The following is a 25,515-nucleotide window of genomic DNA, read 5'->3' as shown; positions in this document are numbered from 1 at the left end:
GAAAAAGGGCTATAATTTGATTTTGACTGAATTCTGTTTGTCATTTCAGGAGTTCCATCACTACTGTTTACATTGAGGTACTTCCTCCTAACAATCAAAGTCCACCCCGCTTCCTTCAACAGATGTACAGCCTTGAACTCAGTGAGGCCATGCGAATTGGTGCCATTTTGCTAAATTTGCAGGTACAGAATGCTTCAATGTAAGCATTTACAAAGCTCTTTCTGTTTATGCATATGAGTTGCATTGTAAATTACTTCTGATTTTTCTGGGACAACTTTTGCATTGTAGATTATCAAACTCTCAGCATTGTTCAACACTTTCCCCATTGGTTTGTAGAATAAGCCTTACATATTGCTACATAGCTGGTCTGATGCTGATGAGAGAATAGAATAGAATAGAATAGAATAGAATAGAATAGAATAGAATAGAATAGAATAGAATAACAGAGTTGAAAGGGACCTTGAAGGTCTTCTAGTCCAACATCCTGCTCAGGCAGGAAACCCTAAACCATTTCAGACCAATCTCTTCTTAAAAATTTCCAGTGTTGGAGCATTCACAGTTTCTGGAAGCAAGTTGTCCCACTGGTTAATTGTCCTAACTGTCAGGAAATTTCTTCTTAGTTCTAGGTTGCTTTTCTCCTCGAATAGTTTCCATCCATTGTTTCTTGTCTTGCCTTCAGGTGCTTGGAGCATAGGTTGACTCCCTCTTCTTTGTGGCAACCCCTGAAGTATTGGAACCCTGCTATCATATCACCCCTAGTTATTCACCTTAGGTGAATGAGCACCTAAGAGTTTAATTTTGCTCCAATGAAATAGAAAGCACCCTCAAACACAGACATTCAGTATTCTCTTATCTTTGATTTCCCTTTTCAGGAAAGCACATTCATCACTGCAAAGCTCATTAAGGGACCCTTGCAATATTTCTGGAGTCCAAAACTGCTGAATTGCAGTATCTGTAGTAACACTCATCCATCATAACTTGTGTTATTTCAAGTTCTTAGAACAGCAAATATGTCAGTTGTCCTCATGCTAGTATACCCAACACTAACGTAATCATTTCAGAATTAAAGGAGGGAAATGTTCTGCTTTTTAACCAGTATTACCAAAAACAACACTAATTACACTGAAAAGAAAAGAAAATATACCAAGAAAATTAATATTTCATTCATTAGAGCTTCTATATCAGGAAGACCAACATTTCCAATGCAGTATATCTGATCATTTTAGCCCATGCCACCATTATCTTGGACAGAGGCCTTGTATGCTTTTAACTAAGGTGACCAACCGTCCTCCTTTAGGGAGGATAGTCCTCCTTTTGTAAGTTCTGTCCTCCCTCAAAAAGTGTCCTCCTTCATGTCCTTTTTGATATTTGAAGACTAATCTGCAGGGCTTTTTTTCCCCTCATAGAACGCTCAGAACGGCGTTCTGGCACCTTTTTTGGATGATTTTTTTTTCAACTTTTGCATGAGCTGTACTACTCCCACTATTGGCTTTTGAAAGCCAATAGGAATTGCTGCTGAGCGTGCCAAAACACCCGGCTGGCAAACTTTGCACATGCAAGTCATCTGTGTTATTGTTGCAATGAATAAAATGTTTCTTTTATTTATGATATTTTTTCTTCAATTTATTTGTGTCCTCCTTTTCATTGTAAAAAAGTTGGTCACCTTATTTTAACAAAAACCTGTTTGTTTGTTTTTCTCATTGCATTGCATGCCTAAAAATAGAAGGTCGAGGCAGTTGAAATTTTGCCTGGGAAAAGCACAGAATCCCAACAAAATGTTGTGCTTATATTGCAGCAGGCAACCTGCAGGGGCCAATTTTATGCACTTGGTTTGGTTTCAGTAATAGATTTCCTGACAGAAAAAGAACCTCCATCTCCTCAGGGTTGCAACCATTTATTGCTTCTTCCTGCATCTGTACTTTTCAAAGCAGCCTTCTGGAAATAATTTCCAATGCTGGAAGTATTTTAACATGAAAATAAATGGATTGGAAGGAATTCACCTGTGTCACTTCTGTTTCTCTGGGTTTGTTAGCTGTTGGAGGCTATGTAGCTGGAGCAGGACAACTGCTGCCAATCGGCTTTGGAGGCAGGAGATAATGACATAGCCAGAGGGATGGAATCAGTAGGTTCAGTCTGATACTTTTTTTCTTTCTATTTTTTTAAACTTTATGGATCCCTTCACTCAAGCACCACTCACAATTTAGTTGCATAATTTGGAGGCTCCAGAGACCACTCATGATGAAACATGAGGGTCTTGAATCCTGCAGTTGGACACACAGACTCGTATACTAAAGCTTCCCTAACATAATAACAATCCCTGATATTTTCCACTAGGCAAGATATACTAAGAGAAAGTGACTTATTTCAAGCAATCCAGATATAGCAAAGCAAGATCAGGGATAGAAGGCAGAGTGCAGTCTTATCTAGCAAACATCAGCTGAAAGACTGACTGACTAATAATAGTTTAGTTAGGAGTAAGGGATTCAGAAATTTCAGTGAGTATTTTTCCGTTCTCCAGCATAATAAAAACAAGTCAACTTTCCATGCCAACCCATTAAATTGCTGTCCCATTAAATTAAGGCTTCTGTATTGTTTGTTTGTCTGTTTATCAGAAAAAAATAGTTGGAAGGGACCTTGGAAGTCTTCTAATCCAGGGGTCCCCAACCCCCAGGCCATGGCCCACTACGGGGCCGTGGCTTGTTCAAAACTGAGTGGTGGGCAAGCATGTGCATGCAAAGTTCCCTTCGCGTGAGTGGAGGGTGCTGGCACTTGCGCGCAGAGCTCACTTGCACAAGTGGAGGGCAAGTGCCATTGACATGAATGGAGCTTCGTGCATGAGCACAACTGTCTACCGCTTATGTGAGTGGAACTTCACACGCAAGTGCAAGCTGTGTAAGTGGAGGGCGCGCACATGCATCGCTCACACAAATGGAGCTTTATGCGCATGCATGCACATGCCACTCGCCCCCCCCACACACACACCAGGCCAAGCTGGAAAGATTGATGACTGCTGTTCTAGTCTAACCCCTTGCTCAAGCAGGAGACCCTATACCAGGTCTTTTCAACCAGTGGTAAACATACCACCTGTGGTACTTTGCCACATGGCAGGTGGTACGCAACTGCTAACCAAGTGTAGCAGGGGAGGGGAATGAGCTGAAGTGAGCCAAGCCTGAGGGAGAGGCAGCTGAAGCCGCAGCTGCAGGACTGTCTGGGCTTGGCAGAAGCCCCAGGAGCTGGCAGGGCTCCAGCTGATTGGTGCTTCCAGAAGCAGCGCAGAGCTGGAGGTGAACTGAAGAAAAAGGGGGGGAACAGAGGAGAGGCTATAAAAGGAGGTGGTTTGAGCAGGAAAGGGAAAAAAAGACAACAGGGAAAGAGAAAGAGAGCTCAGCAGGCAGGGAGGAAACAGGGACAGAGAAGAAATAGAAGCTCTTGCTGGAAGAAAAGGTCCCCTAGTTCGTTTTCTCCAGCCAGGAGAATGCAAACAGCGCTGATGAAATGAAAAGCCGGCATGTCAGAAAGGAGGAGGGTTTATTGAGTTCTGGATCAGCTGGCAGCTTGATTGGGTTACCATAAGGATTTTTGTACAGTTTTTACAGTGTTTTGTAATTCAGGGTCTCCTTTGTGTGCTTTGGTTATTGGAATATTTTAGTCTGTATCTTAGGCTAGCAATGCATCCAAAGTGTTGACTTCTGTAGGTTTAATCCTTTAAACAAATGTAATTAGTTTTACCCCCTTATCTTGAATCTGTCTATGGCTTTTAGAAAGTTTTCTTTGAAGATAAACAGGATTAATTTTAAAGCTAAAGTTTTTTGCAATTGCTGGAGCCTTTCATTCTGGGATTGCAACATTGTGACACGTGACACGTCTGAGGCAGCTTAAAGGGAAAAAAACGGAGTTTATGTGTTTATTTTGTGAGTATTTCTTGCTTTGCACTTGATTCCTGTGTCTTTAGGGGTACAGGGAAGGGATGGGGGGTGCATTCTTACTACACTGTGGAAGGAGAGCTACGAAGGGCTGACCAGCTAGCTCAGGGGTCTACAAACTTAGCAACTTTAAGACCTGTGGACTTCAACTCCCAGAATACCTCATTCAACCATGATGGCTGAGGATTCTGGCAGTTGAGGTCCACAAATCTTAAAAGTGCCAAGGTTGAAGACCTCTGAGCCAGCATATTAATAAACATGAATAAACTCATCATACATTTGTCAGTGCAAAGGGAAAATGATTCAGCAAAGGAACAGCCACCAAAGAAATTAAAACTGGTACTTTTTTACTTTTTTCCTACAGTTTGTAATATTTTATTAGATTATAGAATAAAATACAAAAATAGAAAAGCAAATAGTAGGACACAATGGGGATGAAAAAGGGGAAAAAAGTGAGGGGGAGAAAGGAAAAAGAACAGACTTCCTCTGTTACAGTAGAAGGAAGCATTAACACGGAACCTCAACTTTTTACTTTTCCATAATATTATAAACTAGCCATTTCTATAACAACAAATGAATCTAATCAGTAAAACCCAAAATCCTCTTCTTTTTTTTAGTCATCAAGTTTTTGACACCTTGCTAAGCACTAGTGGTACTCAAATATTGTCATGTCCTAAAAATGGTACAACGTGTGATAAGGTTGAAAAGCCCTGCCCTATACCATTTCAGACAAATGGCTGTCTAGTATTATGAACCACCCATCTCCCTCAAACAGGGACTCTGGACAGTGTGCAATAAAACATCAAAATATAAAACAGTATATAAAAATTAAAATTTTAGAGTTAAAATATTTAAAAACTATTTAAAAAATTAAGCAAGCAAGAATAATTAAACCCTGTTAGAAATTAGTTGAGAAAGACAGAGGGAGAGCTCTCTTAGCACCAAGCAACCCCATGACTGTGTGCTTCTTTGGCCTCCCCATACAAGGCTGCCATGTTTAACCCCTTTTGGAAGGCCAGGAGAATGGGGGGTGTCTCACCTCCTAAGGAAGAATATTCTGTAGACCCTTCCGTTATCTTCATAGAGCTAGAGCATCCTTCCTAGATCGGTTGGAGATCTTCAGCTGATGGCATCTGGAAGGGATTTGGGGGTTCTTCTAGTCCACCCCCCTGCTCACTGTTAGGAAGTTTCTCCTTAATTCCAGGTTGCTTCTCTCCTTGATTCCATCCATTGTTTCTTATTCTGCCCTCTGGTGCTTTGGAAATTAAGTTGACCCCCTCTTCTTTGTGGCAGCCTCTCAAATACTGGAATGCTGCTATCGTGTCCCCCCCCCCAGTCCTTCTTTTCTCTAGACTAGCCATACCCAAATCCTGCAACCGTTCTTCATGTTTTAGTCTCCAGGCCTTTAATCATCTTTGTTGCTCTTCTCTGCACTTTCCCCAAAGTCTCAACATCTTGTTTCTAATGTGGATGCATATACCTTACCACCCTGACTGGATGGGACGGAAAAATCTGATGGGATGAAGAATAATGTTCAAGAAATATTTGAACCTAAGTGTTTTAATGATGATACATTTGGAAATTTGGAAATGTTCTTTGCTTAGATTATTTGTTCTTATGACTGATATTACACCAAGCACATTTAGATTATGTTTACAAACCCTGGAAGCAGCATCTGGCTAAAAATCAGTAATTTCAAAGCTGTGTTCCTCTATTTGTAACAATGAACTCAGAGGATTTTATTTTTGACTAGATAGTTATTAGATTTCCATGCCAACAATACTTTAATATGCTTAATTTTGACTGGAATGTGTTTTCTATTATTAAACAGGTACAGTTTGTTATTATCTTGCTTAATTAATGGTATTATCTAATCACTTTTTTTCAAACCATCTGTTGCTTTGTAGCTTTTTTGTGCTCCATATTTTAAGAAGCGTATGAATAAGTGCATGATTTAAATATTGCTATCATTTATTTTACTAGTTTCTTAAAAAGTTAGTCATAAATATTCCCTTCTGCACCATCCTGACAATAATGTGAAGAATATACCACCTGTAAAAAAATTTTTTTTAAAAAAATCTCATTTTTGACTAAACCTTATGAATGCAAATATTTTAATTTCATGAAAATTCCAATAGGCAATTATCATTCTTATCACAGCCTATTCTCATGCAGTCAAAATACAGGCACGCTTCAGAGGGGATAAATAACTTAATGATCACTCTGTTGAGAGTTAAAGCTATCAAATGCTGATTAGCATTTCAAATGTGTTGTCCATCACCTACTCGGCTTTTTTGTTTTAAAAAAATTAAATCTAATATGCCCCTTCTTTGTGTTGTTGTTTTTTTGAAGGCAACTGATCGGGAAGGTGACCCTATAAAATACATCATACAAAATGGAGATCCCCAACAAATATTTAATCTTTCAGAAAAGTAAGTAATTTTTTTCCTTTTGAGTGACAAAGAATGAACAAAATTGGCTTTAGTTAATCAGCTTTTTCTCTCTCTATCTCTTCCATTCAATTGTATCTGATTCTTGGAGACTGCCTGGATGAGTCCCTGCAGTTTTCTTGCAAGTTTTTCAGAAGTGGTTTGCCCTTGCCTGCTTCCTTGGTCTGAGAGAAAGTGACTGGCCCAAGATCACCCAGCTGGCTTTGTGCTTAAAGGCAGCACTAGAACTCATGGTCTTCCAGTTTATAGCCTGATGCCTTAACCCAGGAGTGTCAAACTGCCAGCCCACGGGCTAGATGCATCATAGCGAAACCGTGCCCACCCCATTGCCGGCAATGGCAAAAATGTTGCGATATGTTGCGACACGTAACGTGAGGTTGAAAGTTTGACACCCCTGCCTTAACCACTAAGTACCATTGGGACTTACTTCCATCTATGTAATTGTAGGATTACAGCACATACTTCTAACTTCTCAGCCCAATTTAAATAGCAGATTGTGTGCAAATATATTCCCAATTATAAGTATTCAGCTGTTTGAAGCTGAGCTCTCTCATATTTAATAGCAGCTTTGTAAATGGTGCTAAACTTTAAAATTGGACATTTGAGACCATTTATTTATTTTAAATGTTTAATTGGGTAAAAACCTACTGACATGGAAACTTCCATGATGAGGACAACCTGGAATTAATTAGGAAGCCTTTAGATTTGTCAGGTTTTCTGCTAATGACAGTGACTTTTTAAAAAACTTGCTAATTCTAGTCTTAAAAATGAAATGTGCTTTAATAAGAAAGACCTTTGGGGACTATTGTTTTAATTCAACCCCAAATATTCCAGACCGAGAAAGCTTTTAGCTTTCCTCCTAAATCAATGCCACATTAAAGAAAAGCCATAGTAAACTGAAAGGTGCATGTAATAGAAATAGTGAAAAATTGCTTTCTTTTTAGAATCTGTTATTTGTGAAGCTATTACTTGTCTGAATATTAATTATAATAAAGAAGGAAAGCAGTATTTTTTAAAAAAAAGTAAATTTGAAGCTTATCATTGTAGTTGCAGAACTCAACAGTTGTACTAAAACAAAAACTGATTAGTTCTTCACTACTTGAGTACTGAATAAGCAGGATAAAGAATAAAACTAAGGATGATGTGGCAATTTCTTCTAAAGCTTAAATTGTAATTTTGTTAATGCAGAACCAGCCTTTTTTAGGTGATTTACTTTCCACTTAGGGAACAAAATATCAGACTGAAAATATTAATTCTTGTGGAATGTAGTTGGACATTTAAGAACTGTCATGGTTATACAACATCTAAATTTGCATTAGATTTAAATGCACTATTATGGACTGGAGTGTATATTAAGAACCAAATCTCACTGAAAGTAAGGTATACTAGAAATAATGAATACTAGAACAGTTTTTTGAAGATTGTTGAAATGAAGCTGACCTAATCAACTTTGACTAAAATTCATAGTTCTACACTTTGCAAGGCTGCTTATGGGAACATTCAGCACTGATTCACTCTGCCCTTATAGAAAGGGCAAACCTGATAGAACTTTAGGATGACTCTTAGAAAATCAAGTGTAGCTACTCAATTTATGCATTTTTTAAGGTTTGCTACAGACAGGATTTAGTAAAATGGAAAACCACAATTCCATGTCATAATATGCAGTACAAAAAAATTGAAAGCTCATTCTGTGTGTGTGTGTGTGTGTGTGTGTGTGTGTGTGTGTGTGAAGCCATTCTGTGTCCTGAATTCATCCAGTATATCTGGTCGTGCACACTAGCTATATATTATATAGGACAATTACTGTTAAGAAAAATGTTTAGCTTACTCACAGTGCAACAAAGCTGCCTATAACAATTCTGCTTCCTAAATCAGCAAAAGTTTTATTTCCTTTGAAACACTCTGTTTTGCTATATTCCCAGTACAGCATTTGTTCTGTCTGTCTGTCTCTGTGTGTTTGTTTTGTATGTGTATTAGCATTCAAACAAAACAAAAAGTAGGAAAATGATCTGAGAATGCAGCATAGAGACCACTCTGTCAGCAAAGTCAAAACTATACCGATAGGGTGACTTGCTTTCAAAATTTCTCAAGAACATTAGCAGAATGTTCTATCAAAACAGATACTTTGTCAATAGAAAAGAGGACAATTCATGCCTTCAGAGGTCAGGAACCCAGCAAGACAACCTTATAATGCAGTGAACCACAAGTTATCCCAATTCTGCTACACCACCACCTCATAGCCATCATCCCATTATTTAAAAGTTTACATTTTTCAAACCTCTTTTGTAGTATATACCAGGGCTTTTCAACCAGTGGTACGCATACCACCAGTGGTACATGAGCACCTGGCTGGTGGTACGCGTAGGACGGGTTGAAAAAAAATGTAAAAAAAATGTAAAAGAAAATGTAAAAAAATGTAAAAAAAAATGTAAAAAAGAGTGTAAAAGTGGATGAGGTGAAGCGCAGCAGCACCGCACAGACTTGTGGCAAAGTCAGCTGGAACTGCACATTGCCTGGCTCCTATTTAGAGCCCAGGATCAAAGCGTGCAGCTCCAGCTGATTGGTGGCGGCCTTGGGGTAGCAGGCAGCCTCAAGCAGTCTTCAGTGGAGATTCCGCTGGAGCTGTGCGATGCATTGCCTGGGTCCCCCCCACCCCCACCCAGATGCTCTAACCTCCCCCAAGTGTTTTTTACTCACCTGCTTTCGGCAGCATTCCCTTTCTCCTGTCCTCACCTTTTGCCATGTGTTTGTGAGACAAAAAAAAAAGTTCCATGAGACTTTCTAACTTCTCACGAGAAGTTAGAAAATCTCATGGAACTTTTTTTTTTACCCACAAACACATGGCAAAGGCACAGAAGCAAATGAAGGTAGAGAAGCAAAAGGAGAAAGGGAGTGCAGTTGAAAGCAAATGAGTAAAAAATGCTTGGGGGATGTGAGGGCATCTGGGTGGGTGTGGGGGCGCCAACCTTACCCTGCATGGTGGCAGGAGGGTTAATTGTGGGCACGGGGGTTGCAGGAGGAGCTGCACAAAGCAGGCAGAGGCGATGCCGGGCAGATTGCGGGTGCTGGAAGCGCGGAGGCTGATCGCGCGCGAGTGTGTGCGAGGCAAAGGTGCTGCCCAGGGCCAGAGGGGAGGCTGGGCAGATTGCAGACAGCGGCAGTGACGGGGAGGACGATCAAGTCTGTGCATGAAGCAGAGGTGCTGCCTGGGGCCAGAGGGGAGGCTAGGCTGATTGCGGGCAGCGGCAGCGACGGGGAGGCTGATCGCACGTGTGCACGAGGCAGAGGTGCTGCCCAGAGCCAGAGGGGAGGCCGGGCAGATTGTGAGCAGTGGCAGCTCTGGGGAGGCCGATCAAGCATGTGTGTGAGGCAGAGGTGCTGCCTAGGGCCAGAGGGGAGGCTGGGCAGATTGCGGGCAGTGGCAGTGACAGGAAGCTGATTGCATGTGAGTGCAAGGCAGAGGTGCTGCCGGGGCCAGAGGGGAGACCGGGCAGATTGCAGGCAGTGGCAGCAACGGGGAGGCCGAGGTGCGCGTGAGGCAGAGGTGCTGCCCGGGGCCTGAGGGCAGTCTTCTTGAATCTGGCATTCACAGACCCGGCTGGAGTGAAGGGGAAACGGGATCAAAGCCAGATTCAAGAAGACAGAGGAAGGCTCACATGTCTCCACCTCAAAACCCCCAGCCAGCTTGCTGGCCTTTCGAACCACCCTGGGGTTAGATCTGGCATTCATGGATCCAGCCAGAGCAAAGGGGAAGCGGGATCAAAGACCTTTCGGCCACAAAGAATGTAGCCAGGCAGGATTCACCTGGGGGTTGTGCCGGCTCTTGCTTGGGGCTGGCTGCAGCAATGAATGAGCCGCTTCCCCGTTCACTGCTTTTCTCCGGCTGCAGCCGTGCGCAACGCACCAGAAGGAGTTTGGCAGCTGCGGCTCTTTCCCCACCCCATGCGGTTCTCCGCTGCCTGCGCTCTCTTCCCCTTGTGGAAGAATGGTGGCTGTGCTGGGCTTCCGGCTGCACCAAGCATGACTGCAAAAGGAAAGTGATTCAGCAAAGGAATCACCATTGAGGAAATTAAAACTGAGTGATGGACAATGAGAGAGAGAGAGGGACAATGGAAGGGAGGGAGGGAAGGAAGGAAGGAAGGGACAATGGAAGAAAGGGAGGGAAGGAAGGCACCCACCCCAGTCCCACCCCCCCAGAGACCCATGGATTCCCCCCCACAGGCACCCTGCAACCTGAGGGAGGGAGGGATGGACAATGGAAGGGAGGAAGGGAAGGAGGAAGGGGCAAAGAGGGAGGGAGGGAAGGAAGGAAGGAAGGAAGGAAGGGACAATGGGAAAAATGGAGGGAAGGAAGGCACCCACCCCAGTCCCACCTCCCCCTCCACCAGAGACCCATGGATTCCCCGCACAGGCACTCTGCAACCTGAGGGAGGGAGGAAGGACAATGGGAGAGAGGGAGGGAAGGAGGGCACCCACCCCAGTCCCAACCCCCTCCACCAGAGACCCATGGATTCTCCCCACACAGGCATCATGCAATCTGAGTGATGAGCTGCCCCCCCCGCCATTGACTTTGTTTGTCAAAAAGTTGCAAAAGGTGATCACATGACCCTGGGACAATGTGAATGTCACAAGTATGAATCATATGCCAAGCATCCGAATGTAAATCACATGACCCTGGAGATACTGCAACAGTCATAGTGTGAAAAATAGTCATAAGTCACTTTTTTCAGTGCCATTGTAACTTCGAACAGTCACTAAGTGAATTGTTGTAAGTTGAGGACTACCTGTACTTTATCATTTTTTCCTTTTTGGGAGGGGTCAAGTTTTTGACACCTTGTTGTGCAAGTGGTGGTACTCGGATGTTGCTTTACTCTAAAAGTGGTACAAAAAAAGGAAAAAAATGATAAAGTACAGGTAGTCCTCGACTTACTTAGTGACTGTTCAAAGTTACAAGGGCTTTGATCCCACTTCCCCTTCGCTCTGGCTGGTTCCGTGAATGCCAGATCTAACCGCAGGGCAGTTCAAAAGGCCAGCAGGTTTTGGGGTGGAGACATGTGAGCCTTCCTCCGTCTTCTTGAATCTGGCTTTGATCCCGCTTCCTCTTCGCTCCGGCTGGGTCCGTGAATGCCAGATTCAAGAAGACTGCCTGCAATCTGCCCGGCCTCCCCTCTGGCCCCGGGCAGCACCTCTACCTAACACACACACCTCCCTGTGATTGGCTTCCCTGTCACTGTCGCTGCCCGCAATCTGCCCGACCTCCCCTCTGGCCCCGGGCAGCACCTCTGCCTCGCGCTCACGTGCAATCAGCTTTCCTGTCACTGCCACTGCCTGCAATTTGCCTGGCCTCCCCTCGGGCCTGGGCAGCACCTCTGCCTAACACCAACGCGTGATCGGCCTCCTTATCACTGCCACTGCCCACAATCTGCCCGGCCTCTCCTATGGCCCCGGGTAGCACCTCTGCCTCACGCACATGCACGTGTGATCAGCCTCTGCGCTGCCAGCACCTGCAATCTGCCTGGCCTCCCCTCTGCCTGCTTTGCGCAGCTCCTCCTACCCACCCCCCCATGCCCGTAGTTAATCTTCCCACCACCATGCAGGGTAACGTTGGCACCCCCCCCACCCAGATGCCCTCGCCTCCCCCAAGCATCTTTTTACTCACCTGCTTACAGCTGCACTCCCTTTCTCCTTTTGCTTCTCTACCTTCGTTTGCTTCTCTGCCTTCGCCATGTGTTTGTCGGTAAAAAAAATGTTCCATGAGACTTTCTGATCAGATGAGTAAAAAACACTTGGGGGAGGTGAGGGCATCTGGGTGGGGGCGAGAGGACCCGGGCAATGCGTCGTGCAGCTCCAGCAGAATCCCCACTGAAGACTGCTTGAGGCTACCTGCTACCCCCAAGGCCGCCACCAATCAGCTGGAGCTGCATGCTTTGATCCTGGGTGTCAGAATCCAATTATATTTCATCTCTAGTTATCAAATATAGAAACCCCCAATTCTGCCTTCTCTGGATTCTGCCATAAGAGGAACAGAAGGGGGTGAACAAAGGGGCTTTATGGCCCTCACTTCCTTCAGTATACCTCAAAGGAACTGAATGTGTGTATTGCAAAAGAACTAACCATAAGAATGAGGCCATTTCCTTTCATGTAGTTTCTTTGAAGTCTCCATCCAGCTGGGCACTAATGAAAAGGGGGTGGAAGTGTAATGCCTGAGACTGTCGCTGAAAGAGGGGGTTGATTGGGTGGGGCTACTGGGGAACCCCTTAAAACCTTGAATTGGAGAGCTTGGACCCCAAGTCCTGTCTAGAACGCCTGCAATCATTTTCTCTTAAGAAAGGATTCCTGTTGGAAGAATTATTCCAAGAGTTCTGTCTTCTTAATATGCAAAGTGGGGTGGGTCCTTACATTAGACAGGACTTGCAAAATTAATCCACCTGGAAGGGAGACCCTTGCCGGGGGATTTTGCAAAAAATTACAATGTCAGACAATGGAGCAAGAAAGGGGGAGAACTCCCTGAAAAGAGAGCCACTGACCCAACTGGAACCTAGCCAGATGTTGGGATCCGAGAGGTCAGATTCCTCAGGAGAAGAAGTGGTGGAGACACGGGACCACAAGCCTCGCTGGTCAATGGGCGTTGGAAAGAAAAGTGAGTGGGGAAAGGAATCAAGAAAGGTGACCCTGAGATGGGGGACCAAGCAACCAGAATGGAAGCAGGAGATGGAGAAATCCCTGCACGCAAGTGAAGAGGGAGAAAGCTGGGCACCGTACTCAGACTGGATCCTAGAGAAAGCTATCGACCTGATGAAGAGAACTCTCAGGTCCTTAGGAGAGGAGAATCCTGAGCCCTACGGCCGCCCCAGCTCCTGGAGCCGCAAAGGGACAGACACCGAGGGGGACGTGGAACCTGCAACCCCGGGGACATCTGCTGATCCAGTAGTCCCCACCCCCTACCGGACCACAGATGGCGATCTGGATGGAAGACACTACCACCAACAACGGAGGCACCGATCCATTCCAAGACGTCCGCCATTGGAGGTGAAATTCAAAGGGGAGCCAACACGCTTGGGGTTTTTCCTAACCGAAGTCCTCAGCTACATGGAGGAATATGGGCAGGACATCCTCAGCGACAAAGCCCACATCCGGATCATGCAGTCTGCCCTGGATGGACAGGCTGCAGATTGGGTGATGAACTTGCATGACTCCAATGCCCCAGAACTCAGCAACTTCAACCGTTTCATGTCCTCTCTGATCGCAAAGCCCGTGAAAGGATAAATATACACAAGAATTCCGGGCCATTGCCAGCAAACTGAACTGGCCAGAAGACATCCTCCTTAGCCATTTCAAAGACGGACTAAATTATGATCTATATGACGCTTGCCTGCCCCGAGGGGGACCCACATCAACTTGAGGAATGGTACATCTTGGTAGAGGAAGCAGAGATCGACATATTGAAAAGACACCGCCGAGGAAAACAATGGAGTCGCTTCCCATCTGAGTTGACACACGAACCAGTGAAACCACCGGCTACAGCCAAGAAACAAATGGGGTGTTTCAAGTGAGGAAGAGAAGGGCATCGAGCTGTAGAATGCCGCTCAAAGGCCCCCCAGCACAACTCAGACAGATCCCCAATCAACAAACCCGGAAAGTTTTCAGCTAAGCCAAAAGAAACGGCCATGAGAATGATGGAAATTGCAGAAACCCCCACCTCTGCTCACCAAGAGGAAAGAACTCCAGCCTACACCACAGGGCCGGTGGATGCCTCAGATGACAGCTCGGAGGGTGAACCCCTGGTAAGTGGACACATCACACCCATCCTCAAGACAGTGACTATATTAATTCCCCCCATGCCCGAAGCTGTGAAGGTAAAAGCCTTAATAGACTCTGGCTGCACCCGCTGCCTCATTAGCCCAACACTAGTAGGGAATCTGGGCATCCCATCGAGGAGACTGGAACAACCAATCTCATTTGGCCAGTTAGATGGATCCATAGCAGGGGGGGTGCCAGCTACCCTAGCCACTCTACCAATACACCTCTCCCTGGGCAAAGATGAGGAGGACATAATGTTTGTGGTAACCCCAGGCATGGAATGCCCAATGATCCTAGGGATGGAATGGTTAAAAAAATGGAACCCCTGGGTAAATTGGAGGATGACAGAAATCAAATTCCCGAAGGGGGACCCTATGGACTTAAAACCCTATGGAGGCTACCAGAATCAAGAATAGAAAAAGCATCCATAGGAGAGGAAAAGAGACTAACAGAAATACCAGAGGAATACAGAGACCTTGCTGAAGTTTTCAGTGAGGAGAGGGCGAATGAGCTCCCCCCCCCACCGACCCACAGACTGTACCATTGAATTCAAGCCTGGGGCAAAACTCCCGAAAGCCCAGATTATACTCCATGAGCCCAAAGGAGAAGGAGGAAATGGAAAGATTCATAAAAAAAAACCTAGAGAGAGGTTTCATTGAGCCAGCCAAGCCTAAAGTGGCTGCCCCGGTCCTTTTTAGAGAGAAGAAGGATGGCTCTTTACGTTTATGCGTGGATTATAGGGCCCTGAATACAATCAGTGAAAGCAACCTATACCCTCTGCCCCTCATGAAAGACATGCTGTCACACCTATCGAAAGGGAAAAATTTTTTCTAAACTAGACCTAAGGGAAGCTTACTATCGCGTGAGAATTAAGGAAGGGGACGAATGGAAGACTGCATTTAACTGTCCCATGGGGTGCTATCAATTCAAAGTCTTGCCATTTGGATTACAAGGGGGCCCTGCAGTCTTTATGCAATTAATCAATGACGTTCTAAGGGAGCACCTGTTTAAGGGGGTCCTTGTTTACTTGGACGACATTCTTATCTTCACCGAAACAAAAGAGGAACATGTCAACCTTGTTAGAGCGGTTTTAAAGAAGCTGCGAGCTGCCCACCTATATCCCAAACTCTCAAAATGCAAATTCCATCAGGAAAGGATAGACTATCTAGGTTATCGATATCCCCCCAGGGCATTGAAATGGAGAAGGTCAGAGCAGTATTAGATTGGGCACCACCCCGCACAAGAAAGCAACTACAAAGTTTCCTGGGCTTTGCAAACTTTTACCACCAATTCATCCCCTCATTTGCCCAGACAGCCTTGCTCCTCACTAACTTACTAAAAATGAAGGGAGCATCCTCAGTAAAACCTAGCCAGCCACTAATATGGAGAATGGAGTGCCAAGCAGCGTTTGAGAGACTAAAGAGACTTTTTTCTCCCGAACCAGTACTAAGACACCCAGACATGGACAAGCCCTTCGTAATACAGGTAGATGCAAGTGATGTGGCAGTGGGGGCTGTGCTATTACAAGAAAATTATGATGGAGTATTGCAACCCTGTGCATATACATCCAAGAAACTCACGGAAACAGAACAGCACTGGCCCGTATGGGAAAAGGAGGCTTATGGGATACGTTGGGCATTACTCACGTGGCGACAGTTCCTGGAAGGCAACAAAATCCCCTTCCAGGTATGGACTGATCACAAAAATTTGGAAGCCCTGAAAACGCCCAGGAAACTCAATCCCAAACAAGCCCGCTGGTCCCAGCATTTTCACCAGTTCCAATTTAAGCTCAAATATTTACCAGGGAGAAAGAACTTCCTGGCAGATGCATTATCTCGCATGCCTCAATATAACAGCGCACGAACCACAGACTCTAAACCAATAATGGCAGAGTCACAACTGGCAGCACCAGTAACCACAAGAACCCAAGCCAAATTAAAACCACAACTGGACAGCCAAACTTGAATTGAATTCAGAAAAAGTTTGGAAACAGATGGATGGTTCCAGAAAAACAAAAATGTGTGCACAATGAGAGACGGGTTGCCTTGGGTAATGGAAAAGTTATATATACACCAACAACCCAAAGAGTCACTTTGATGCAGCTTTGCCATGACACAAAATCAGCAGGGCATTTTGGATTTGTAAAAACTTTACACTTAATTAAACGACAATTTTGGTGGCCATCCATGAAAAAGGACATTGAAAGTTATATAGCCAGTTGTCCAAAATGTGCCACTGCAAAGAGGTTGCAAGGGAAATCGCCAGGACTACTACAAACAGTGGCAAGTCCCTCAGCCCCCTGGAAAGCAATAGCCATGGATTTTATAGTGGAATTGCCAGAAAGCAATGGGAATACAGTTGTCTGGACGGTCATGGACTTGTTTTCCAAACAGGTGCACTTTATCCCTTGCCAAAAGATTCCCACTGCAAAAGCCCTAGCAAAACTTTTCATCCAGCACATTTACAGATTGCATGGGGCACCCCAACGCATCATCTCTGACAGGGGGGTGCAATTTATGTCTGCATTTTGGAAGGAATTTTTATCCCTCTTAGGAACCACTCAGGGACTGACATCTAGCCACCACCCACAAGAAAATGGAGGGGGGGCTGAAAAAATGAACTCCGTACTTAAGCAATATTTAAGATGTTTTCTTAGTTTCCAGCAGACCGAGTGGGCGGACTTACTCCCTTTTGCAGAAGTTGCCTACAATAATGCAGTCCACTCCAGCACAGGTTACACTCCTTTTCAAATAGCCACCGGTCAAAGTTTCAACCCCATGCCAGAATTAACCCCGAATGAACCAACAATCCCATCACTGAAAGAATGGATGGAAATACTACAAAACACCTGGCCAATAGTTAGAAAAGCACTAGATGAAGCTAGGCAGGCATACAAAGCACAAGCTGATAAAAAAAGGATTGAGCCTACACCATTCATTATAGGTGAAATGGTGTAGCTATCTACAAAATACCTAAAGTCCCTACAACCCTGTAAAAATCTTGGACCAAAATATATAGGGCCTTTTCCAATTAAAAGAATCATAAACCCAGTAACAGTAGAATTAGAATTACCCAAAACTCTCAGGCAAATACACCCAATTTTTCATTGCAGTTTGCTGAAAAGAGAGCATCAGTCAGCTTTACGACCAAAAATCCCACCACCACCACCTCCACTCATGGTAGAGGGTGAACAACAATAAAGGAAATCCTAGACTCTAGGAGATATCATGGAGCGACTCAGTACCTAGTTGCCTGGAAACACCTCCCTGCCTCACAAAATGAGTGGGTCCATAAACGTCATGTCAGAGCCCCGAAACTATTAAAAAAGTTTCACACAGAGTATCCTAACAAGCCTGACTAACTTTTACACCTTTTTTGTTTTCTTTCAGGTGGATCTCTCTTATTTTTGAGGTGGCCGGATGTCAGAATCCAATTATATTTCATCTCTAGTTATCAAATATAGAAAACCCCAAATCTGCCTTCTCTGGATTCTGCCATAAGAGGAAGAGAAGGGGGTGAACAAAGGGGCTTTATGGCCCTCACTTCCTTCAGTATACCTCAAAGGAACTGAATGTGTGTATTGCAAAAGAACTAACCATAAGAATGAGGCCATTTCCTTTCATGTAGTTTCCATCCATCCGGGCAGTAATGAAAAGGGGGTGGAAGTGTAATGCCTGAGACTGTCACTGAAAGAGGGGGTTGATTGGGTTGGGCTACTGGGGAACCCCTTAAAACCTTGAATTGGAGAGCTTGGACCCCAAGTCCTGTCTAGAACACCTGCAACCATTTTCTCTTAATAAAGGATTCCTGTTGGAAGAATTATTCCAAGAGTTCTGTCTTCTTAAGATGCAAAGTGGGGTGGGTCCTTGCACTGGGCTCTCAATAGGAGCCAGGCAAGGTGCAGTTCCAGCTGACTTTGCCACAAGTCTGTGCGCCGGTGCTGGACTTCACCTCATCCACTTTTACACTCTTTTTTAACATTTTTTTAACATTTTTTTTCAACCCGTCCTACGCGTGCCACCAGCAAGGTGCTCACATAGCACTGGTGGTACACATACCATCAGTTGAAAAGCCCTGCTCTATTGCGTTGGGGAAAATAAATAATAACATTCAACATTTATTATTGCATCCTGTTTCTGTTTTCTTTCTCTTTTTATTTTGATACTTATTTACTAGCTTTTGTTCCCTACTTCTCTTCATTTTCAATTGATGCCAGGCAGGTAATTCTGTCCTTGAGGGAAGTAGCAACTACATTTTTAGATAAACACCTGCCTCTCCTGGCAGCTACTATTATATTTACTTGAAATATCCACATATTTTGTGGTGCTTACAGCTTCTGTTTGGTTTTGTTTTCAGGATAGCTGAAACAATATAATGTCCTGGTCATTTTGCATAAAAGCTTACATCTTCTGTTTGGTTTTGTTTCAGGATAGCTGAAACAATATAATGTCCTGGTCATTTTGCATAAATAAACGTAGAAGTAGTTCTGAAACCGCACAAGAGGGGGGGGGGTTCAGTCTCTTGGGTATTTTTCTGTCAGCACCACCGTATATATCAAACCAAGAAATCAACTCCATGGAACTATGCTTTATCCCCATTCGCTTCCACCCATCCCCTTATACTCACATGAACTGGAGAGGACTTTTGTGCATGCCTTCATCTTGTTTTGGAATTAAACCATGTTTTCCCATTGCTGCTTTGTTAGCAGATCTGGCCTGTATCTGTCAAGAGCATCTTTCCTACCCTCTACCTCATCTCAATTTTTAATTCAGTACAACATGAACCATTTCTCTTTATTAGTGTACCATTGCATACTTCAAATAAAAGGCAGGGGACTTCCAGCAGTACTGAAGCACAGCTCTTGGCAATTCTTTCCATTACAGTGGTACCTTGATATTCAACTGCTTTGAAACTCATCGACTTTAGTACTCAAAGCATTTCGATGTGAAAATTTTGTCCTGGTACTCATAGTTTGTTTGGTACTCAGCGCACAAGCTAGAACCTGTCAGTGTCAGCTGCCTTGTGATTCACTACATTATTCCTTATGGGAAAATTTTATCTGGTGCTCATCATGCCTCTGGGATACAATTAATGATGGTACTACTGTACCCACATTGGTACTACTATACCCACGTTGGCTGAAAATGTTGGAAATTGTATTTCACCAAGACCTAGAGATATACAAGTTTCTTGCACATGTTTTAAACAATCAATTTCTAACACAGTGATATCCATAAATTCTTAACTCTGTTTGGACTTATTTATTTATTCCTGTTCATTTATTTATTCTTATTGGGTAAATGTACTTGGTAAGAAAAGGAGAAGTGTCACAATATTACAAAGTTGAATTCCCCACTCCAGCACTACGTAATCAAACCTATCCTCCAATAGAATACTTTGGCGGGCTTTATTACAGAAGGCTCAGCCCGCCAAATTTCCAGGCTGCAATGACCTTTGTTCCCACGGGACAAAATATTGTTTAGGCTAACAGTAAATCACCCATCCTTCACCCCAGTTCTGTGGCAACCAAAAACAAAACAAAATGGCTTCAGCCAGGATCGTTACAGCGTTGACACCGAACTTATGCCACAGAAAAATCATCCCCCAAGGTCCATTTCAAAAGCGAAATGTTTGCTAATGCAAATCAAACCTGTTTCATATAAATAAGCTTGTCACTCTTTAGGAGCCATACTTTGTTGTAACATACATATTTGTTTTATTGCTAGATCCGGGCTGCTAGCCTTAAGAAAGCCTTTAGACCGAGAAAGCACTGATCGCTACATTTTGATTGTTACAGCCTCAGATGGCCAACCAGATGGGGTAAGTTTCTTGCAGAAATATAAAAATGTGTCTGAAGCTGGGAGCAAAGAAGCAGGAAGCTTAAAAAAACAGTGAGCCACAATCTTTTGATACATGTTTTTTTTTCCCTTTTGGTAACATTTCTAATATAAAGCATTTCCTTCTTATGTCCAAAACATTTCTGGCAATGCTTATAATGCTGCTACTCCAGTGGTTTGTGCCATGTCCTCTGACATTTCATTGTTTGTTTTGGCCAGTTCAAACATTACACATTGTCAGGGATATCCCCAAGGACTGATCCAACACAACATTGGAATCCATAGCCTGAGCTACTTGTTTTGACCTATACAAACCTTTTATCAGACTCTGTCCTGAGAACTTCCCTATTGGCAATAGTACATGGATACAATTTCATTTCATCTTTTTCCCCTAGACACTTGAGAAAGAATTTTGAAATGATGTGTTATAATAAGATGACCAACTTTTTTACAATGAAAAAATTGGACACAAATAAATTGAAGAAAAAAATATCATAAATAAAAGAAACATTTTATTCATTGCAACAATAATATAGACGACTTGCATGTGCAAAGTTTGCCAGCCAGGTGTTTTGGCACGCTCAGCAGCAATTCCTATTGGCTTTCGAAAGCCAATAGTGGGAGTAGCACAGCTCATGCAAAAGTTGAAAAAAAAAACATCAAAAAAGGTGCCAGAATGCCGTTCTGAGTGTTCTATGAGGGATAAAAAGCCCTGCAGATTAGTCTTCAAATATCAAAAAGGAGAACATGAAGGAGGACACTTTTTGAGGGAGGACAGAACTTACAAAAGGATGACTGTCCTCCCTAAAGGAGGACGGTTGGTCACCTTAGTAATCAAAATAACATTGAAGATTTTCTAGTATTTCTCAGGGTAGAAGTTCACAAGTTAGAGTAGCTGCTAGAGAATTGGGATACTTGTTGTATTTATGAATCAATAACAATCAAACAAATTCAGTTCTTTATTTACAAGGTGGCACTCTTTCAAATAAGCTGTTTATTAGCTAGTGCAATGATTCTCAACCTTTCTAATGTCGTGACCCCATAATACAGTTCCCCATGTTGTGGTGACCCCCAAGTGGGTGTGGCCACCAATAAGAGGGAGTAGGACAGCTAGGGAAAAAGGAAAAAAATGGCAACAGCATGGTTTGGTGACCCCCGTGAAATGGTCATTCGACCCCAAATGGGGTCCCGACCCACAGGTTGAGAACCACTGAGCTAGTGCAAAGGATGCATACAATTTGCATGCTACAAACCATGATTTTTTTTTCCTTCGAAGCATGGGCAGTCTTAGTCTATACTTTAGCACAGACATGTCAAACACAAGGCCCGCTGGCCAGATGCGGCCCTGGGAGGGCCCAGATTTGGCCCCCCAGGGCTGTCCCAGACATGGCAAGGGACCAGCCCCTGCTGCCCCAGCCCTGGCCCACTGCAACCCAGCTGGGTGCCTTGGAGCACATGCAGGAAACAGCAGCCATGCAGGAGCAGCAGGTCATTTGCTTTAGCCTGCCCCTCCCCTCCCAGCTTAACCCCATCAGACCCGGTCAGGAGTGGAAGAGAAGGAGGCGGAGGAAGCCGAGCCGAGGTGTTACAAAAAAGGAGACCTTTCCCCATTCTTCCACCCTTTCTCTCTTTTTTTTAATTTCCTCCCACTCCGTTCAGGTGCAGCTGAGGAAAAGGACGAGGAGGAGAAAACAGGAAGGGTGTGTGTGTGTGTGTGTGTGTGTGTGTGTGTGTGTGTGAGAGAGAGAGAGAGAGAGAGAGAGAGAGAGAGAGAGAGAGATTGAAGCAGCCGGGAGTTGCACAGTAAGCAAATTTACAAAAAGGGGATCTCTCTCTGTCTCTCATACACATACACACATACACGTGAAGGTGGTCTGCAGGCGGCTAGAGAACAAACTTGCAGATTAGCTTTGTGGTCTATTCTTGCCTCCTCCTGTCCCTAAAATCCAAGCAATAATAAAACTCTTTGGATTGAATGGGAAGTTAGGAATTGGTGTGAGTTGAAATTAAAAGGCCGAGTCAACTCCCCCCCCCCAAATTATTTTTTCAGAAACAAAAATACTTCCCTTCATCTGCTCTTTTATAATTTAATCCAGCCTTACCCAAACTAACATATTTTGGGTGTCATGAACCACAGTTCCCATCATCCTGTGGCTATGCTGGCTAGAAATGCAATGCCTTATTTTCTCTGCAGTATGTGCCTAGGAGGCAGTAGGTCTGTGGGATTTAGATGTATTTAAACATTTGTTTCTTCTGCCTAATTTATTAAATCAACATCTAATTTGAAATTAAAAGTTTCTGAGAAATCCAGGCTGGTTTACAAGAAAACTCTCAAAGACAGCTATTGTAATATTGCTTAAAACAATATTAAAAGTGGGTGTTTAAGAAAGAAAAATATTAGTAGTAATTTACTTAGTGCTGTTTGACCATAAAATGTGTTGTTGTTTTACATATGCCTGGCTGAGCAGTGTGTTTGGAGTTGCCTCTAAACGGGTGAGGGTTGCACTGTTCATATTTTCCTTGGGAGAAAGTTCTATAATGGGGGTGCTGTCTCTGAGAAGTCTCTGCTTGTGGCTACTGTTCTATAAACCAAACCAGGGAGACCATCTGGTCTAAATGGATGGTAAGCATAGATGATTAGGAGGCTGGAGGCTAAAACATATGACAAATGTTTGTGGGAATTGGGTATGTCTAGCTTAGTGAAAAGGACTAGGGGTGGTGACAAGATAGCAGTGTTCCAATATTTGATGGGCTGCCACAGAGAAGAAGGGTTCAACCTATTTTCCAAAGCATCAGAAGGCAAATACTAGATGGAAACAAATCAAGAAGAAAACCAGCCTAGAACTAAGGACTTGTGAAAACAACTAACCAGTGAAAAGGCTTGCCTTCAGAAGTTGTGGATGCTCCATCACTGGAGGCTTTTAGTTAGAGATTGGATATTCCATTGTCTGGAATGTCCCCTGCTTGAGCAGGAGCTTGGACTAAAGACCTCAAAGGTCTCTTCCAACTCTTATTCTTTGAGAGAAGTGCTGCCAACCTCTCCCCTTCTCCTCATCCCTTCCTGGGCATAGAGAGAAGGAGGGACGGAAGGAGGGGAGGGAAACAGGAAAAAAGTAAGGGAAGGAAGGAGATGGGAATGAAAAAGAGGGTGACAGGGAAGAAGGGGAGGGAGGAAGGAAGGAAAGAGAAGAAAGAAAGGAAGGAAGGAAGGAAGGAAGGAAGGAAGGAAGGAAGGAAGGAAGGAAGGAAGGAAGGAAGGAAGGAAGGAAGGAAGGAGATTGGAATAAGAGGGAGGGAGGGAGGGTCTGAGGGAAGTCCTGCTTTAGCACTTGGCCACCAGCAGCCCTGTTGCCCTTTTGCCATTCCCTGGTGGTCTCCCATCCTATTGCTGAGGATGCTTTGGTTACAAAGCCAGGTTTCCTCACATGGAGAGGGAGTGGGCCTCCCTCTGACCCACACACTTTGTCCTCCTGCACCCACCATGGGCAACCTGGCCAAGGAGAGTGAGCATAGCAGCAGCAGCATTGAGGAGGAGGTAAGTGCAGCTGGGTGCCCCCTCGGGGAAGTGCAGCTAGGCTAGGCAGGGCTGTGGGGTACTGGTGCCGTGGGACTCAAGGGCTGGGCTGAGCACTTGACCTCCACTGCCCAGGGCTCTAGACAGTCCATGCCACTGTCCAGGGGCCCCATCCACAGCTCAGTGAGGCTTCTCCAGTGGACCAGGCCCTGGCGCTCGCCCCCTGTCCCGCCCCCTGTCCCACCCACCCTTCCCCACCCTCGGATGCGCCTCATTCCTGCCCAGGCCTGCACAGATGCCCCTGACGTGAGTGACATGGAGCTGGCCATGCCCACCCAGTAGGCCACGCCCATGCCAGCGACACCTACCTGGCCCCCCAATGGCAACCACGATGCTAATGCGGCCCTCAATAAAATTGAGTTTGACACCCCTGCTTTAGCACGTCACAGCCCTGCAATATATAATAACTTTGAGAACTGAGACTATTTTTAATGTCAGAATTTAATAACCTTATGCTAAAGGTAAACAATGGCAGTGTTTCTTCAATAAAAACAGGTTGTAAATGGCCCTGGGGTCAGTGTGTTTGATAAATTGTGTGTTCTCATACCAGTATAGACCATGTGCCTTGTTAAGATAGACATAGATTTTGGTAAGTGATTAAGAGAGCCTTCCTCTTTTATCTTAACATCTAGACAAGTTCTTATAAACATGGTGTCTCAGGCTTTAAAACATAAAATCAGCAGTACTCAAACAACAGCTGCCAGTTCATATGGATCTTTTAATAGGGCGGATGCTCAGAATCTCAAGCGCTGGTAATCAGATTTGTAATCAGTAAGAAGCTTCCACTCTCCTTTCTCTTCAGGCATTTCTGGGAATGAGAAAGGGAAAGTTCTTGGAAACACAACTTTTAAATGCTGCTTTGGGAATCACTCATAAGATTGTTCCTGCAGGCACCACCCCTTCTCCCTGGAGTTGTGGGGGGGGGGGCAATCACTGGAAGTTTTTCCAAAAGAGACCAGACAACCATTTTGATCGGGATAGTATAAAGTCTCCTGCTTTGAGCAGAGGGGGTTGGACTAGAAGACCTCAAAGGTTCCCTAGGATTCTATTTTCTATGATTGTTTCCCATTGGATTTTCTCTGGTGCTGTGTCAGGTCCAGGAAGCCTTTGATTGAAATGGCCACTGGCCACTTTCTCCTGCAACAGCTTGTGGCTGCCCCAATCATTGGAAGTTTTTCAAAGACCGGATAACTATTTGACCTATAAGGTCTTCTGCCTTAAGCAGAGGGGGTTTGACTAGAAGACCTTGGAGGTCCCTTCCAGCCCTAGGATTCTGTATTCTGTATTCTATACCTTCTGCACTAATTTAAGCTTCCAGGTATTCTTTAGGGGTAGCCTAATGAAAACACATAAAGATAAAGGTTTCCCCTATCCAGTCATGTTCAACTCTAAGGGGCAGTGCTCATCTGCATTTCATAGCCAAGGGAGCAAGAATCATCTGATGGCATTTCCATGGTCATGCTGACCACATTATTATATATGCCAAGACTCTCAGAATGCTGTTATCTTCTCATCAAAGTGGCACCTATTTATCTAGTCCCATTTACATGCTTTCAAACTGCTAGGTGGGCAGGAGCTGAAGCAAGAACAGGAGCTCATCCTATCGCATGGCACTTGGGTCTTGAATCTGGGTTGTCAGCTTGCCAGCTAACAAGCTCATCATCCTTAGCTGCTGAGCCATTGCACCCCTTAATGAAGACACATAAGTTATGCCAAATACTCTTAAATCAGAAAAGACTGCATTTAAAGTACTAGATGTAATTCACTAGTGCAGAGGTCCCCACCCTTTTGGGCACCAGGGATCTGTTCTGTGGAGAAAGGTTTTTCCATGGACTGGAAAGTGCATGTTTTTTTGTACTGCCTACATCCCACAGATGGGGCTTTGCTTGTTTGTGTGGACTGGTTGCTGGCATGCCGTGGCCCAGTACCGG

General features: G+C 44.3%; 1 protein-coding gene across 1 annotated transcript in view; it reads left to right on the top strand.

The window, feature by feature from the left end:
* PCDH15 (protocadherin related 15) overlaps positions 1–25,515 on the top strand; it is a gene marked incomplete at its 5' end in the record, with an annotated part of 401,689 nt that overhangs the window by 131,897 nt on the left and 244,277 nt on the right. Inside the window, 3 exons of the mRNA XM_039366933.1 lie at positions 50–182; positions 6,276–6,355; positions 19,900–19,993. Of these exons, the coding sequence (XP_039222867.1) occupies positions 50–182; positions 6,276–6,355; positions 19,900–19,993 (307 nt within the window). The remainder of the gene's footprint in view (positions 1–49; positions 183–6,275; positions 6,356–19,899; positions 19,994–25,515) is intronic.

Source organism: Crotalus tigris, unplaced genomic scaffold (assembly GCF_016545835.1).
Source record: "Crotalus tigris isolate CLP2741 ecotype Arizona unplaced genomic scaffold, ASM1654583v1 scf7180000020464.425836, whole genome shotgun sequence".
Classification (NCBI taxonomy): domain Eukaryota; kingdom Metazoa; phylum Chordata; class Lepidosauria; order Squamata; family Viperidae; genus Crotalus; species Crotalus tigris.
This window is presented reverse-complemented; position numbering and strand designations above follow the sequence as displayed.